We start from the raw sequence: 17,183 nt of genomic DNA on the forward strand, positions 1-17,183 counted from the left end.
CAATTCATCCAATCTAGCAGGTGACAGTTATTTTGTGTGCAAGTGTGTCTGTGTGTATGAACTTGCATGTGTATGTATGAATGATTCTGTGGTATATATTAATATCCACAGGGTATCTAATTTATGCCTGCATATTTTGTTTTGATAGTCTACAAGAAACTGTCTTGTAGTTTCTGGAGTTTGATGTTGTTGACAAGAGATATGAACCATTAGTCAGGAGTTCATCCAGACTGTAAAGCAATGGGCTATCAATTAAAGAAAGAAAATCAGACTTATCTAATGGGAGAGAGGATTCAGGCTACACTGTTCTCCAGGGAATAACATTAATAGGATTGTAATAAATCTTTAAAATTGACAATATCTATATAAGTGGTAAAATGCATCTGGTGCTACATCTAGGTATAAAAATTCATTTGTATATATTAAATGGTGTTACAGCATCTACTTAAACATGAGGCCACTACTGATGCTTGACATTCACTAAAATAAAAAGGATGTTAACATATAGCTTGTGTACAAATGCTATTAAAGCGCTGTCTCAGAAGTGTTGTAAAGTAAAGGATGTATGTGGCCAACCCATGACGTTAGTAGGCTATTAGGACATTTTGGGAAATCTGTTGCAGCTCAGTTAACTTCAGTAATGTGGAAATGAGTCAGTCATCCTTAGTCATAGGGCAAACAGAAAAAGGCACAAGAACCCTCAGAAACACCCAGAAGCCACAAATATGATCTATAAAAGGCAAAAAAAGAAAAGAAAGAATTATGATGAACTATTATTTAGCTGTGGCTGGAGCTGACACCTACCTGAATGCTGTCAAAATGTGACAACCCATGAACGCCTACTCAATGAACTGTGTTTAAGGCACTGTTTTCTTAATTATTAAGGTCCGATGATTGTTAAACCTTATTATACAAACACCTTTCCAAAGAATAGGTGATCTTCTGCTGCTTTTTGAACCTCGACTAACGAGCTATGGAATAACTGTTCATTATTTGAAAAAGCAAAAGGGCAGATGACTTGTCAGCTTTTACAAGCAGTGGTGCCACTTTTGAAGCTGTTATGTTGTCTGAGTTAAATCTGGCACACCTCAAGCATTTAAAACCATCTCAAATGTTATTTTTACCTTCAAATGTCAGTCTCTTACACACAGAGAGACTAACGTGCAAAGACAGTTCTGCAAGCCACTAAGCCAACAAACTATTAGTTTTGGAGACTACCTTGACTTTAAATGGTGGGGTGTCTGGGTGAGAGAGCTTGAATATGCAATAATTCAGCCTCCTACTGGTGGAAACTGCAAGGTTATGGGTGCCTTAAAATATATAAAGATGGGGGGGAAACAGCTACAAGGCCAGTAATTTTTTCCCCATCTCCTTCACTATGACAAAGAATCTTAGATATTCAATAGGAACACACAGAACTGTGCATGACATTGTAAAACCTCCATACCGTCAATTCACAGTGGCAGTCCACTGTGGCAAGACACACTATGTACAGCACAGAATATTGCTGAGATGTCAGAACAATGATTAGTGTTCTCAGTGCTGTTATAGTGGCTGCCCTGGCTCTGCTAATCTGCTGCTTTATTGTACAGCTGTACCAATATCTGCAGCAGGGTAACTGCATCCAACAGTTGCAGGCACAAAACCTATTTGAAAGCAAGTGCTAGTCTCTTAGATATATACACACATGCTCGGTACAGAGTGCACTGAAAGGCCAGGCACTACAGCATGCCTCAGTGGTGTGTGCCAGCCTAATCTAGTCAGGCCTTTTATCCCATCTCCTCCTTCCACTTTCACTTAAATCAACACCTCACTGAGAGCTACAAAGCTAGTTTGGACCTTCGACACACATACGGACACTTGTGCACGTGCACACACTTTACTTCTTCTTTGTTAGTCTCTGTTTTATCTCTCACTTTGGCACTCTCGCCTCATCTCTCTGTGTCTCAGGCAAAAGTAGTAACACCCATCTCACACCCTCACTCACATACTGTACTCATGGACAGTCACACACCAAAACACACTTGCACACAACACACACTTTCACACAACTTTGAAAAAAGGCTGGTAGTCTCTGAGGAGAGCCAATAGTGTGAATGAATAGAAGCTGAATGTAGCTTAACAATCAGTGCCCAGTCAACTGCGTTGGCCACTGCCCAGGCTGTGAGTTGGTACCCCAGGAAATAATTAACCACTGAACAAAACGATGACTATACATTAGCTGGCATTACAGAGGCATCCTAGAACTCAGTGTACTGTATATGGAGTCAGTCAGCCTCACACCCAAAAAACAAAAAAGGTCACTCTTAAAACAAACCACTGGTCCAAAAAAGAAAAAAGACACATATGCACAATTTCCTGATCCCTATGGCTAGGTTTTGGTTATGTTTAGGCAACTAAAAGTACTTGGTCACAGTCTGGGAAAGATCGGTTTCATAGTTAGATTGGAGAAGTAGATAGACTGCGATTCCTGGGAGTCACATAGTTTGTAAGCCTGACCATCCATTCAACCTTCCCTCTAGGAGGCATAAAAAACAGGGTATTTTATGGCTTTGAATGGCCAGTGCTGTAGTTCTAATGAGGACAGCCTTGAAGTACTCCTGCAGAACCTTTCAAATATTTCCTCCTGGAGGAAGCGGAATCCCAGGAGCACAAAGCCTACAGGAAGCAACTTTAACTACTCTATGGCTTTGTTTATGAGTATCAGTGTCTCTATTCACAAATGGTCAAGTTGAAATGTCATAAACAGACCAGACCAGCCTGCCAATAGACAACGCAACAGGGTGATTTGGTGTTATACTATTTTTAGAAAATCACTGGCATATGAGCAGGCAGACACTTGCAACTCTCTCTGACTCACACACGCACACATGAACTGCAGGAAATACAGACAGCTTACTTTTAAGTGTCATTAGTGACCATTCGGATGCACTCCCTGGAATTAGCAACAGCCTATGTTTGGACTACCTTCACACACACACACACACACACACACACACACACACACACACACACGTATGTGCATGCACACAGCTTTGATAAAAGCATGTGAGCTTTGAAAAGTAATTTGACTGGGACCCAACAAACGGAGTGTTTTCACAGGATAATCCCTGGCTCAGACTGCAGTGTGTGTGTGTGTGTGTGTGCACGCTAGAATCCTGGAGAGTGGGTGTCTATGTTTGTGTGCTTGTATTTGTGCAATTGCATGTGTGGGATCAAGCTGAGCAGGGGTGGTTTTATTCAGGATTTCATTAGCAGGGAATAGGAGCTGTTTGGCCTGGCCAGCCACCTCTGGCACAGAGACAAGAGTGTGTCTGTAGCCCAGCTAAACTGACTGTAAGGGCAAACACTGTGGCAGTTTGGTAGCATTTTACTGCAGTTCTTTATATATTCCTCTCAGACTGAGAAAGAAAGAGTGCAGAGGTCAAGCTCCAGAATGTGTTCACACTTGGAGCTGTCCTAATGTGCTACTGGATACAAAATATGCTTCTTGTGTGCTTGCAAGCACTCTAAAATTTTAAACACGTTCAATGGTCAGCAGCTAGTATGGTGAGACACTGGAGAGGAAGGTACTGTGTGTGTGTGTGCTAAGGTTCAGTGTTTTAAGATTATTAGTTCTCTGGAACATGTCAAAAGAAACAGATTTTTGTTTCACTGTTGTTCTTTATAATTAAAAATAGTAGATGGTCAATTTAAAAAGATATGTAAATAAATAAAATACAAATAAAAAATACATTTCTCTAAGATGTATAATTCACAGTGCCAAGTACACAGAATGCATCCTCTTACCAGTTCGCACATGTCCAAGTGGTAATACTGAAAATATAATCTTTTTTGTTTTATTTGTTTTTTTATGCGATGTGTATACTGCATCAACACTTAGCACATTAAACAACTTTATTCTCATGAAAGAAATTCTCATAACAATCTGTTTCTCATTAGGGTCATCAAAACATACCGTCAGAAATGATTAACTGATTTGGACCTAAATACAGGAAGCAAGGCAATTGTTATAATTAAGAGATTTAATGTAAATAGGTAACATAAAGTCCCACACCAGGTTTATACGACGTGTTAACATAATTCTGCTTGACAGGAGAAATAAGGTGAAAAACTCAATGTTACTTGATCTGGATCTGTAAATGATTTGTCACTGGCTGACCAGGTTTTCTCGGTTCAAACGTACACACACTCGCAGGTGGCACTTTAGTGCATTGGAATGTGCGTGGCATGTGGTGCGTGATCCTTCTCACTCTGTGCATGTGGCCTGTACTTTTGTGAATATCCAACAAGAGTCAAATCCTATTTTCCTGCAGGTGATGCTAATGTGATGGCAAATGATGTTTTTATATAATTTTGCTCAGGCAAAAGTCTATTTTTTTTTATATGCACCTCTATGTAACTTTGCTGGTACCAAAGAAATGTATTTGAGTGGCTTTGACTGGACTGAGCTGGTATATATGCTGTTGAGGCATTTGCGGACTCCACCCACCCAGCTGGTTCTCGGTGTCTGACAGAAGATTTCACTCTTGCCTTGAAGAGCTTTGGTCATAAGTTTACAAGAGACTTAAAAATGCTGGTGTGCTTCCTCTTCTGAAAGTCACCACTGGCAAGTCTTTAAAGATTTATTTTGAGAATTGGTTATTTTGCAGAATATGTCAGTGTTTTAGAATGCTCTCCTTTACATTTTTGGTGTTAGGGGTAAACGATGTGCTTTGTGCATGAAAAAGTGTTTCCGATCTGGAGGCTGGTCTCATACAACCCTAAACAGAAAAAGTCGTTTAGAAAATCAGTAAATAAATGTGCATAAAATGATGGGCTCTCCATTAAAAACAAGAGAATAATTGTTTACATGAAGAAACAAATTAAACATCCTACTTATGTGCAGTGGTCATTGGTGTGTAAGTTAAAGAGGGAGATAACTAAAATGAATGTCAGGATCTGACACAGCGTGTAGACATAGCAGGTGTAATGAATTACATGTACGCATTTGCAATGCAGTGACTCACCCATGTTCCATCTCCACATATGGTGTACACAGGCTGACATGGGGATATCATGGGTCAACAGCCTGTGTGTTTAAGGGCTCCCACACCACACATACTTAATCTAGGAACAGGCCTCTAGATTACTGTAACTAATGAAGACAAGATTCCCGTCACCAAAAGCACATACTGTATTCTGTACTCTTTACAGACACATGAGAAAATATTTAAAAAATGAAAAAGAACCATACTCTGAACTCTGCAAGAATAAATACAAAGGATTATACACTACATTAAATGGTAGACTACAATTAGTCCTGCATTGCTGGCCGATGTCTGAAATCCAGTAATAACATGAAATCGTGCCATTCAAAAACTGTTTGCTTTAGTAGTAAGTTCTCACTGTTTTGGGCCAGTTTTTAAAATGATATTTTTTACTTTTACATGTGATATTCTAGGTTTCAGCCAATAAATGTGAGGAAAAAAGAATAAACATTTTAAAATAATCTTAATGAGAATGACAGGCAGCTTCTGGATCAGAAGACAAACAATTAGAATCTGTAAACAAGTCTCTACAGTATGTGGTGTTTACACAAATCATCAACACCAAATGGCAGAACAGACTGCATCCAACTTGATCCAATCATTTGAAACACCCAAAATATACTTACTCCTTACACAATACACTGTAAATCAGATAAAGGTCCAGTATTAGAATGCTGGCCCACAAGGATACTGCAAAAAGCATTTTGAACCATGTAATTACAGTAAATGACAAGAGTAGGTATGTAAACATCACCGTTTTAAACATTTGTATTAATCTTTTCACCTGTTTTGTTAATGAATGGATGTGAGGTGGCTGTACATTTATTCATTTACTGTATAACTGAAGGTCGTAATCCATACAATGCAAAGATGTAGGCATTTGTAAAACCTGGGTAGAATCTCCTTCTCTATCCAGAAACTAGATGAGCTTTATGGACAGGAGCCATACATTTGGCACTGAATTGCACATACATACACACACACACACACACACACACACTTAAAATAGCTAACAGCTAGAGGCTCTGCTCTTTGTCACTTCCTTTTCATTCCACCAATAAAGTCTTTGTCAGGCACTTAGCACTCTGTTCAAAAAGCTGGTGCACTGATGGCCAGAGTGGTATATCTCTTAGAATTGAGATATAACTGTGAGGCTTAGACATTTTTTAACCTCTCGGTGTTTCAGCTGCTGCTTCATGTAAGTAAATTCAGCTCTCAGCACAATTTGCCAAAACATCTGCATACTAACTGGAATTATGTTTGCTGCCAGATAGTATTAGATCACTGGACACTCTATCAGGAAGTGCTGAGGACTATTAGCAGTTTCTGTGGTGTAACTGTTTGAGGTAGAGGGCTCTGACAGGAGCTTTTAAGAGGCAGAGAATCCATTAGACAAGGGTCGCTACAAAGTGGCCAACTATTAAAAATGCAGCAGCACCACCATTATTCCCTGACCTAGCCTGCAACTCTGTCTTCTTCACTGCATTGCTCCTCATTTCCCTTTGGATCTCTTTTGAATTCTTTTCTCTAAAGCCATCTGTTCTCTTTTTGATATATCTCACTCTACTCTCCTTCCTCTTTCCTTCCTTCTCTCTCTCTCCTCCACATATCTCTCTGTTACAAAACTGGCAGGGGTGAGCCTTTCTCACCCCACAGTGCAGGCACTGACCCACTGAAGCTCTCAACATAGAGAGGCATTGGTCAGTGTGCGCTACTGTACTGAGACAAGAATAGAACAGCTCACAGAGAATAATAAATGGACATATATGGGTGGTTAGGAGAGTCCTTTTTAAGCAGTAAAAACTACCCATGCCCGGCAAACTGAACAGATGGTAGCAGAGAGAGAGAGACTGGGAGTTAGGCAGAGAAAAGCAGGGAGAGTGCTGGGTATAGGACACTGGAAGAAGGCAGTATAAAGCTCTTCTCTATTTTCTACATTAGCATATGATTTTATCAAGAGCAGAGCGGAGACTGAAACAGAATAGCTGGGTCTTAAACAACAAGAACATGATAATATTGTTGGTTTTAAAACTACCACTGATGCAGGCAGGCAGATGTGTGAGGAAAAACAGGGCATGAGCAGAATGCATGCTGGGTTATAGAGCCCATACTCTGTTTACTTTGCACACAATACAGACAGATACACACACACACAGAGTTCAGGTTCTGTTTGTGTGTGTGATGTGCGCAGCATCATTTATGGTTGCTGTTTCTGCTAAGGCAAAGTACTTTATGTTTGATGAGGAGGCAAAGAATTGAGAAGAAAAGGAGAATAAAGAGAAAAGATCAGTGGATAAGTTAATTTTTGGCATCCTCTTTATGTTTACATGGGGCTCCATATTGTCACCCCCCCACCTTTATGTTTTCTCATCACAGCTAAGCCAACCACAGACCACATTTATCTAGCATATAATAGAGAGTAATTGAATGTGAAAAGCTCATTTTTGTTGGGATGGAATATTCTATTTAGATGTCCAGGCGTGTCTGCATGTGTCATTACTTTGATATCAGCTGAATGCCGTTTCTTATTACCCTAATTAAATCTCCTTGTGTGCCACTGAGCATATTAGCACACTGATCTGCAGCCAATTAATGACCGGTTGGTTGATAATGTGAGTTTTTTTTTCTTTCGCATCTCTCTTATCTTGCTCTTAGTGATTATCATCAAAGATTCACATCCTTGGTCAATCAAAATCAGAAGCTAAAAAAAAATGCTAATCCTGAATAGCTCGACTACAATAAGAAGCACTCCATGCATGCATGTACTGATGAAAGTTCACAAATAATCATAATTATATACTGTATAGAAAGGTAAAAATCATGTTCAAAATCAAAGTAGAGCAAATCTGAGATAAGACAAATAAAAGCATAATAGGAGATGAGAAGGACTAGAAGGTATCACAAGAGTTTCAGAATTTTAACTAAACTCATCTTAACTTAAACAGTCTAGCCTTAATAGACCTCAGTGCAGCATTTGGCAATGTGGACCACACTATTCTTCTGGAAAGACTGGAAACATGGGTGGGATTAACAGGTATAGCACTGAGCTGGTTCAGATCATATGTGGAAAAGAGAGGCTTTTTTATAACTGTTGGTGACTGTAGGTCTGAACAGATCATCATGACCTGTGGTATCCCTCAGGGATCTATCCTTGGACCTTTCTCAGGTTAGAATCTCAGGTTAGAAACTTCAGATTTGAGATGTAATAGTCACATTGAGGCCCTATCAAAAACTGCATTTGATCTTAAAAGCAGTGCAAGATTCAGAAGTTTCATCTCCAGAGATTATACAGAGAAACTTAGTCATGGGGTGGCATGGTAAGAGCTGCTGTGTCACAGCAAGAAGTTTCTGGGTTTCAGCCCTGACTGACCCAATGCCTTTCTTTGCGAAGTTAATATGTTCTCCCTGTGCCTGTGCGGGTCCTCTCTGGGTGCTCCGACTTCCTCCCACAGTCCAAAGACATGCAGCTTAAGTTGATCAGCGATTCTAAATTACCCATAGGAGTGAGTGTGTGTGTGTGTGTGTGTGTGTGATTGTCTGTCTCTATGTGTCAGCCTTGTGATAGACTGGCGACCTGTCCAGGGTGTACTCCGCCTCTTGCCCAGCGTCAGCTGGAACTGGCTCCAGCCCTCCCGCGACCCTTTTCGGGATAAGCAGTACAGATAATGGTTGTATTGATGGAACTCACTCATGCTTTCATCACCATAAGCTTGATGATTGCAATCGTCTTTTAACCGGTCTGCCTCATAAGACTATCAAACATCTGCAGTGTATCCAGAATAACGCTGTTAGAATTTTAACTAAATGAAATGAACACATCACTCCTGTCCTGTAATCACTGCACTGGCTGCCAGTCTCCTACAGAATATATTTTAAAGTACTTATGTTAGTTTATAAATCTCTATAAATAAAGTGACATTGACACTAACATTGGCAAAAAGACATTCCACATAGAGTAGAGTCTCTGACTTATCAAAAGGAAGTGTCCAGCAGATCTAACTTATAAGTGTGTTTTCAGCTATAACTTTGGCGTATTAGAAGTTTTACTGTTGGCACAAACACACGTTTAACAAGACATTTGTCTTGTTAAACATCATATGTCAAGAATGTTAAGTTTCCACCTCTTAAAAAGGAAACATATCATGTTCTATTGTCACAGCCGTGAAACTGGCTGTGAAGACACAATACAGCAAAATTAGAGGGAAATGCTCATAAAGTCAGAGCAACAATCACAAAATACGATAATTTGTTTTGCCCTTTGATTTGGTCCAATTAGGAATTGTACAAACTGGAGATCCTAGAAAATGTAAGAAAAATCCTTTTGGTAGACTATTAAATCGTGCCCCCTAAGCAACAGACCAAGAATCAACAACATGCCAACTGAAACCAGCTCACAGGGGCAATTAGGAAAATCGTATACAGTGACTGTACTTAAAAATAAAAGATTTGAGCTCTAGCTTGCCCCCGCAGCCATACCCTCTGGTTAAAATTTGACAAATAACACAGAGAATGCATCAATGCAGTTGGGCTTGAGCATTAACCCTTCATCTATCCCCTCGAACCCTCTTACAGACATGATTAAAGGCCACTAAGCTCACATAAAAGGACATGCTGATCCTCCCCACCCCTTGCTAATGTACATTAACTATACCTATAGCCCATTATGGAGGCAAAGCAAAAGCAATTCTCTTTTTAATAGCCTCACATTTCCACACACACTGTCATTTGGCTAAACATTGTTAGTTTAAGTTAGTCATTTCATAATTGCCTTTGTGCGAAGGTGGTGCATGTGCGCATGACTGTGCCTGCCTAAAGATTGCTATTGTAGAGTAGTGAAGGCAGTGCACATATGATTGATTTCCACAGGAGCAGAGCCTCAACTTGCTGGAATCAAGATTAATAAGAGGCCATTTACATCTCCAATCAGATCAGCGAGCAAGAGAAAGAGTTGGAATTTGTGAGAAAGAGGTAAAAACAGGCCACACAATCAATACAAGTCTGCCTTTGTCCACTGTACGGAAAGAAAAAGAGCCCGAAAACCACCTGTACAGTTACATATGCACACACAAATATTTACACACCTCCAAGTGCGTCCACACACGAGTGCACACGCACACGGATACTTCTCATATATGAAGTCAGATTGCAGCACAGACAGATCAAACACAAGGCTGTTGACAAGGTCCATATAGATGTACAACTGAGCTCTTCTATGGGGCCTCTGACACACACACACACATGCACAGACCTATTCTTATGAGACCTGGAGAGCTTTAATGACAACAAGCTGCACCTAGAAGGGGTCAGGCAGGAGTTTACTGTTCAGAGGCCACACACACACACACACACACACACACACACACAGACACGCACTCACAATACCTAACACAGGATACATGCCTGAATTTACACCCACAAGAGTGAGCAAATAAATTCAGTTCACGCTCATACACACATTGACAGACAACATTACAGGCTGACATGCACTCATGGATACAAAGCTGACTTACAGGTTCAGGTTATATTCATACATGGATGTATATGTGAACACACACACAAATACAAGCACAGCCGAGAGGAAAAGCTGGATAGGTACGATCCAATTTGATTTGACCTTGACAGCCGAGGGAGGGAGGGAGGGCTGATGGGAAGAGAAGATGGAGAGAGTGTAAGGAATAAAGGGACGGTCTGGGCCAGGTGCCTGTTGCAAATACTTGAGAGAAATGAGATGACCTTGAACTGACAGAGATAAATCATAAAATAAGAGACAGCAGTGTGTGACACTCTATGACATCTGTGCACATGACAGAGTTGCATGAAATGCTAATGTCAACCTAACATATACAGTGGTATCTTCTGCAGTAAACCTACAAGTCTCTTATTTTATTGAATTGCAGGAGCTACTGTTCTTTTACTATTGCTAGAATTAGGAGTACTCTTTCAGGCTCACTATAAACCTGATGCAATCAATGCAAGCATTTCTTAGAAGTGTAAATATGTAGTGTTAATGCAAAACTAATGATAAAAGTGCTGACAGAACCTCTGGCTGTCAACTTTTTTAAGCATTTGTTTAAAAAATCAAATTAATAAGGAAGATCAGTTGAGTGTTTTCATTTTAATTTGTTGAGGAAGAAAATCTAATAACAAAAACCACTTGCCAGGAGACAATTACCATATATATCCTTGAAGATTTTTTCATTAAATGGAAATGTAGCAACAACAGTTTCTATTATCCAGTAGCAGACATGTCTTTTCTCTTCCAGATTAGCAATCAAAAAGGCATCTTTGTCATTAGAGATGCTGTTTATTACAACCAAATCACAGATGTGCATTAACAAACAGTTCCCAGCTTCTGTTTGTTCATCTTGAGCACATTTCTTGAAAACATCAGACAGATCCCAAATGTGAGTTGTGCAGCTCGGAGATCAGCGGGTAATGTCAACATGATGCAGATTCAGTGTTATCTACACCCCACAGTTAACTGGAAATATTAATTTTATTTTCTAAACTAAATCTGAAGAGCTGAAGAGATGTTTAAAAGATAAGGCTGTTGATTTGGGATGTTTTGGCTATTTTCCACAAATGCCATACAGAGACTAAAAACAACAATGAATGTGGCGTCCTCACCATAATGTCTTGAAATCCAGACTCCGGTTTAGCTACTTCCTTTACTGAACATCTCCACTGCTGTCCAAAAGCTATTAAAAACGCACTAGTGAGCCACACAGCTGCACTGGGTGACATGTTGCTTTCTCATAAAAAATGTGGCACGCTCACACTGTTAAGTTTGGCACAAGAAGCTAGTGGTGTGGTCTAAACAGTGCAGAGGTCACGTGCATGCAGAGGTGACTCTTACAGTACTTCAAAGACTGTGTAAAATAATGGTCACTAGATGTAGCCCACGTATTTTTGTGAGAAATAAATATGTAAGCCAGTGCAGCATTGTGTCTCACCAGTGTGCTTTTAATAGTTTCTGGACAACAATGGAAGTCTCCGGCACAGAGGAGTTAACAAAACCAGGGACTGGATTCACAGACATTACAGTGAGCACACCACATTCATTGCTGGTTTTAGTCTCTGTATGGGATATTTTGAAAATAAACAAAAAACAAACAAAAAAAGAAAATCACCACCTTCATCCTTCAAGCCATTTTGCAGAATAAAACTGAACACTTTAGTCAAGTTAATTAGTTTTGACTGAGTTCAGTATCAGCTACATGAAACCTGATGACATTCCAAACCTTTTGTCTGTTTCACCTCAGTGTACTTCATCTCCGCCAACTTTCATCTTTGTTGTAAACTGACATTACCCACAACGTGTGGCAGAGAGGCATGTGTCTTCAGTGTGGAAGCATTTAAAACTGGAAAAAGAAAGCAGTCTAATTGTAATCTTAGCATTATGGTTCTTCAGCATGACAAACTGGATATCCCATCACTCTTAACTGTGACTGTGTTTTACTTGTTATTTTTTAGGGTCTTTTTAGGTCTATGAAATATTTATATTGTTACAATTTGATATTTTGTTAAAATCACAGGAAAACACTGGAGGCTGCAGTATCCTATCTAAAATGCAATAATTTTATTACCTGTAATGTTTTAGATCGGGAGTTTGCTGTATGCTCATTATTAAATAAGTGGTTGTGATCAAGGGCAAAAACGTTATTGAGACTTCATTGGCAAGGTGTTCTTGGTTTAAATAACAGTATCTAAGACTGTACTAGATGTTTGGCAGTCAGTCTGCAAATGCATCAGGCAGTCTGTGTTTGGTCCAAGGTTCAGCATATTTTTAACAGTGGAGTAATATTTTTCTTACCTGCTTTTCCAACACTCAGTAACATGATCTCTATATTTTCAAACCATCCTATCCCTATGCTTTTATCTTCATTTCTCCCACCATCACTCTTGCCTCCTGACATGTACACATTTATACACATACAACTCCTTACATTTACTATGACACAAAAAGAAAGAAACAAATGAATCACACCGGACAAAGGACATAGTAGGCTGGGCAATGTGATGCAGGAGCAATCGATCAGGCCTTAGTAATCCTTTTTTTTTCTTCTTGGTGGTACAGTAGAAGGATCAGATACAGTGTGTGTGTGTGTGTGTGTGTGTGTATAAGAGAGAAACATGTTAACACATTCACACTGTGGGGACTCGGCCATCCTTGTGGGGACCAGATGCTAGTCCCCCACAAGGAAATCATTGAATTTTATGGTGGCAACATGGTTTAGGGTTAGGATGAGGTTAAGGTTAGGTGTTAGGCAAATAGTGGTTATGGTTAAGGTTAGGATAAGTCTACAGGAAATGAATGCAAGTCAATGTAAAGTCCCCACAAGGAATGAACACACAGCGTGTGTGTGTGTGTGTGTGTGTGTGTTAGAATGTGTGCATCTGCGTATGCATGCATGCATATGTGAGTAAGAGAACTGGAATGAAACTAAAACTAGAAAGACAAAAACTGAGCTCAGTTTTTTGTGTTCTTAATATAGTATCAGGTTCCATCAGTCACATCTATAACATGCTATGATCATGAGCTGGGGGTGGCCAGTGACCGGAGGGGTAGAAGGTGTGGTGGGGGTGGGCGGTGACAGACCGGCAGAGGGACATACTAGTAGGAAAGAAAACAAGGGCTGAGGGATGGGTGGGCCTCATGCCCTGCACTTGAACTTATAGCTGGTGTGGTTGAAGAGGCTGGGATGGGGTCAAGCACTCAGAGTAGATGGAAAAGGAAAAAACCCAGCAGAGTGACATCAATATATCCCTGCTCAGAGACAGATGGGGGAGAGGGGGACATGGTGCCATTCAGTAGGCTGTCTTGGAAGGCAATGACAGTATCAACCTCAGTGTTTTTTTTTTAACTATTTCAACTTCGGGTGCAAATCTGGGTCTCTCCTGTCTTTGTAAAACAATCTTTCTTTTTTAGCTACATTCCTACCTCTTTTTGGGTTCAGGTCCATAAAGGTGCATATAGTTAAGGTAGCAATTACATGTAAGCCAAACACTTTTATAGCTATCAGAAAATGGCTTTTTCTTTCTTGATGTGGTACTGATTAGGAAGGAGATTTAGAGGCAGCACATTAAGAAGGTATGGAGAACATTAAAAGAAGGGTTGCAAGGTGATTTTGAGGCAGTTTGGCAGGTGGAACACTTATGCATATTTGCAAAACACCCATGTATGCATTCCCTTCGAGATAGAGTGGTAAAATAGGTCAACCTCACTTCCTACCTTGGTCTGGAGATAGTGGGGGTAGTAGTAGGTGTAGTGGGGGTACATTGGCTGCTGCTCCAAACGTTTTCCCATGTAGCTGGAATCCAACTGAAGGTCCTGGAGGCTGGAGATAGAAGCCCGCAGGTGGGGTACGATCACTTCGAGGGACTGGCCTGGTTCTGTCAGACGACTGTTTCCCAGAAGCAAAGATGCAGGGAGAGAGAGCGCTCTCTTCTTACTGAGGTACGTGTGATAAACACACAGAGGAAGGGGCTGGATAGGAGGACAGACAGTACTTTGGATTTTAGTCTCTCTACTTGTCAGGGAGCACAGATGGAACCTCACAAAACCATTCTTCCACTGGGTCTGGACAGGAAGACAGAGAGAATCCGTAGTGGCAACAGAGAGAGGGTTTGGGTAGAAAGAGATGGAGGTTTAGGAGAGGATGATATGAAGGAATAGCAGGAGGCAATGCAGGAAACAATAGGGGAAGACTGAAGAGTAGGATGGAAAGGGTATAAGGCGAGGGATGATGAGGAAGAAGGAGGAACGAATGGGATCTAGTTGCCGGTTCCTTGCACTTTCTGCTCTAAAAATCACACACTCTTCTTCTTCTCTACTGCCCCGAACATGTCCCTCAGTTTGCTTTCCAGCGTCTCTCTCTCTCTTTCTTTCTCTCTCGCTTTCTCGTCTCTCTACGTCTCTTTTTCCCTTCCCGTGTATCTGTTTTCCTGTCTCGTTCTGCCTCCCTCTCCCTCTCCCTCTCTCTCTCTCTCACACACACACACACACACCAGACAAGACCCTGATCCCACTGGGAGTTCGGCTGTATCCTGGAGAACACACGCTGTCCTCTGCTCTATCCTCAAATGACAGTGAAATCAGCAATGGACTCACACATGGATGTGGAGCTATAGAAAGAAGAGGAGGAGAGGAGAGGAGGAGGAGGAGAGAGGGTGGTCTGGAGCTGAAGCAGTGACTGCCTTTTTTCTCACTGTCTCTCACTCCCTCCCTCTTTTGTTAAGCTCCGGGGATAGATAGGTAGATATTGCTGGAGTCCGGCGTGGAGGATGAGCAAAAAGAAAAAGCCTCTGTACAAACTCCTCTTGCTCAAGAAGAAACAGATAGCCTTATCCAGACGTGCACTCACACAGAGGAAAATCCCTTCTGATCCACAAGGTGCCTCCTCCAACTCTCTTCTCTTTTCTTCTCTTCCCCGCTGTGATCCGTCTCTTTCTTCTCAAGCTCTCTCCCTAACGGCTTGCTTCCCACTGCGCCTGGCAGCCGTCGCTGTGTGCGTGTGTATGTGTGTGTGGTGCCGCTGGTGGTGGCAGCAGCAGCGGTGACGGTGGTGTGTGCGTGTGGTATGTGTGTGTCTGTGTATGTAACTGAGAGGGGAGTGTGTTTCTGTGGCTGTTGCCGTCTGCTCCACTCTGAGTGCTGAGGCATAGAGGGGCTCGGCTTCAGCGCAGCTACGCTCCTCCCTTCCTCTCTCCTTCCACTCTCTGTCTGTGTCTCTCATCCTCTGTGTTTTTCATGGAACTACAGAACAGTGGGAGTGTTTGGTCCTGCTCTTGTTCAAGTCCTGGTGTGACTGTGTGTGTGTGTGTAGGGGGTGTCACTAAATAAAAACTGAGGACAGAGATGGGCTGTCCTGCTGGCAGAAAGGTGGAGCTGGGGAGTTTGAAGAGCAGGAGCTGGGGTAAAAAGAAGAGAATACACAAGGAGTAGAATTCTGAAACAGACAGGCCCCCCTGCTGGCACTCGACAGGTGCAGCAAGGGCATATCTTCCAAAATAAAAATTTCCAAAATTCTTCAGGTTCTTTAAACTGAACAACATCTTTTACATTTTATTTTGCGTATTGAAAACCATCCCCTACCATACAGCATCATACACTCAGATGATGTCACAAATGTGCACACATATATAAATAAATGCATGAAGACAGTTCTGAATGGCCCTCCACAAAGTCAGTGCACACAAAGATGCTCAACACATGCTCAGCGAAGGGCCCAACACAGAGTGTGTATGTAGTTCAGCGGCTGTGTGGCACAGTGACCCACTGACACAGTGCTGCCTGTTATGTGATGTAACCAGGTTTAGGTAGTGCTCTTACATAAGTACAGTGGTCCATGCATGAAAAGACTGTACTGGCTGTTGTGCATGGGTGTGAAAGAGACGAGGGCTTGCAGACAATGCAAGTTCACTGCAGTGGAAAAAAGAGAACAAGAATAGAATGCAAACACAGACCTTCCTATACGATAAGAGCTTTATTTCTTGTGAGCAATACCAACTGATGCAAAAACACGTCACTGTCTTTGTGCTATGGGCCGCTCCGGGAGGTTTTTCTCACTATGTGCTTGTTTGACCACTCGCCAATAATAACATCAGATATGCTTGATCCAGATTAGGTCAAGCCTGAAAAAACAGCACAGGTTATTAAACCAACACCAAACCCCTTCACTACATAATAACCAGTGTAAAATATTCATAAACGCCCCGGAGTATGAGCATAGATGCTACTGAGAGGTGGGAAAACACTCTGTACACCACTGGTGATGTTTACAGTTTCCTCAAACGCAACCATGGAAACTCTAGTGATTTCATCAAAGTACCAACTGGCTTAATCGGGTTTTTAGCTCATACATAAAGAGAATTTTTGTCTTGTCTCTAAGCACTGGTGTATTAAGGCAGCTCTCTTAGTCATAACCTATAAACCAGTACAACAGTAACATCATGCCTGGCGGCCTGATAAGCCTTCAGCTGATAAGAGGCTAAGGACAAATAAATAACACTGAATATGTTTTTATTCTGGCAGTGATGCAGCCACATCAAATGAAAAGATGACCCTAGCCAAAGATCAGCATCATCAGTTACCTTGTAAGCATTAAATAATACTAACACAAAGTTCTCTTTACTGTACTAGACATGCTATTG

At 41.2% G+C, this 17,183-nt stretch overlaps 1 protein-coding gene across 5 annotated transcripts in view; it reads right to left on the reverse strand.

The window, feature by feature from the left end:
* Positions 1-15,601, reverse strand: part of LOC109958323 (RNA-binding motif, single-stranded-interacting protein 3-like) — a 135,041-nt gene extending 119,440 nt beyond the window's left edge. For all 5 annotated transcript variants that reach the window (XM_020596868.1, XM_020596863.1, XM_020596865.1 and 2 more), the window contains exon 1: positions 14,263-15,601. In XM_020596868.1, coding sequence (XP_020452524.1) covers positions 14,263-14,337 — 75 coding nt within the window. In that variant the 5' untranslated portion in view covers positions 14,338-15,601. The remainder of the gene's footprint in view (positions 1-14,262) is intronic.
* Positions 15,602-17,183: the final 1,582 nt, after the last annotated feature.

Source organism: Monopterus albus, unplaced genomic scaffold (genome assembly GCF_001952655.1).
Source record: "Monopterus albus unplaced genomic scaffold, M_albus_1.0 scaffold31.1, whole genome shotgun sequence".
Lineage (NCBI taxonomy): Eukaryota > Metazoa > Chordata > Actinopteri > Synbranchiformes > Synbranchidae > Monopterus > Monopterus albus.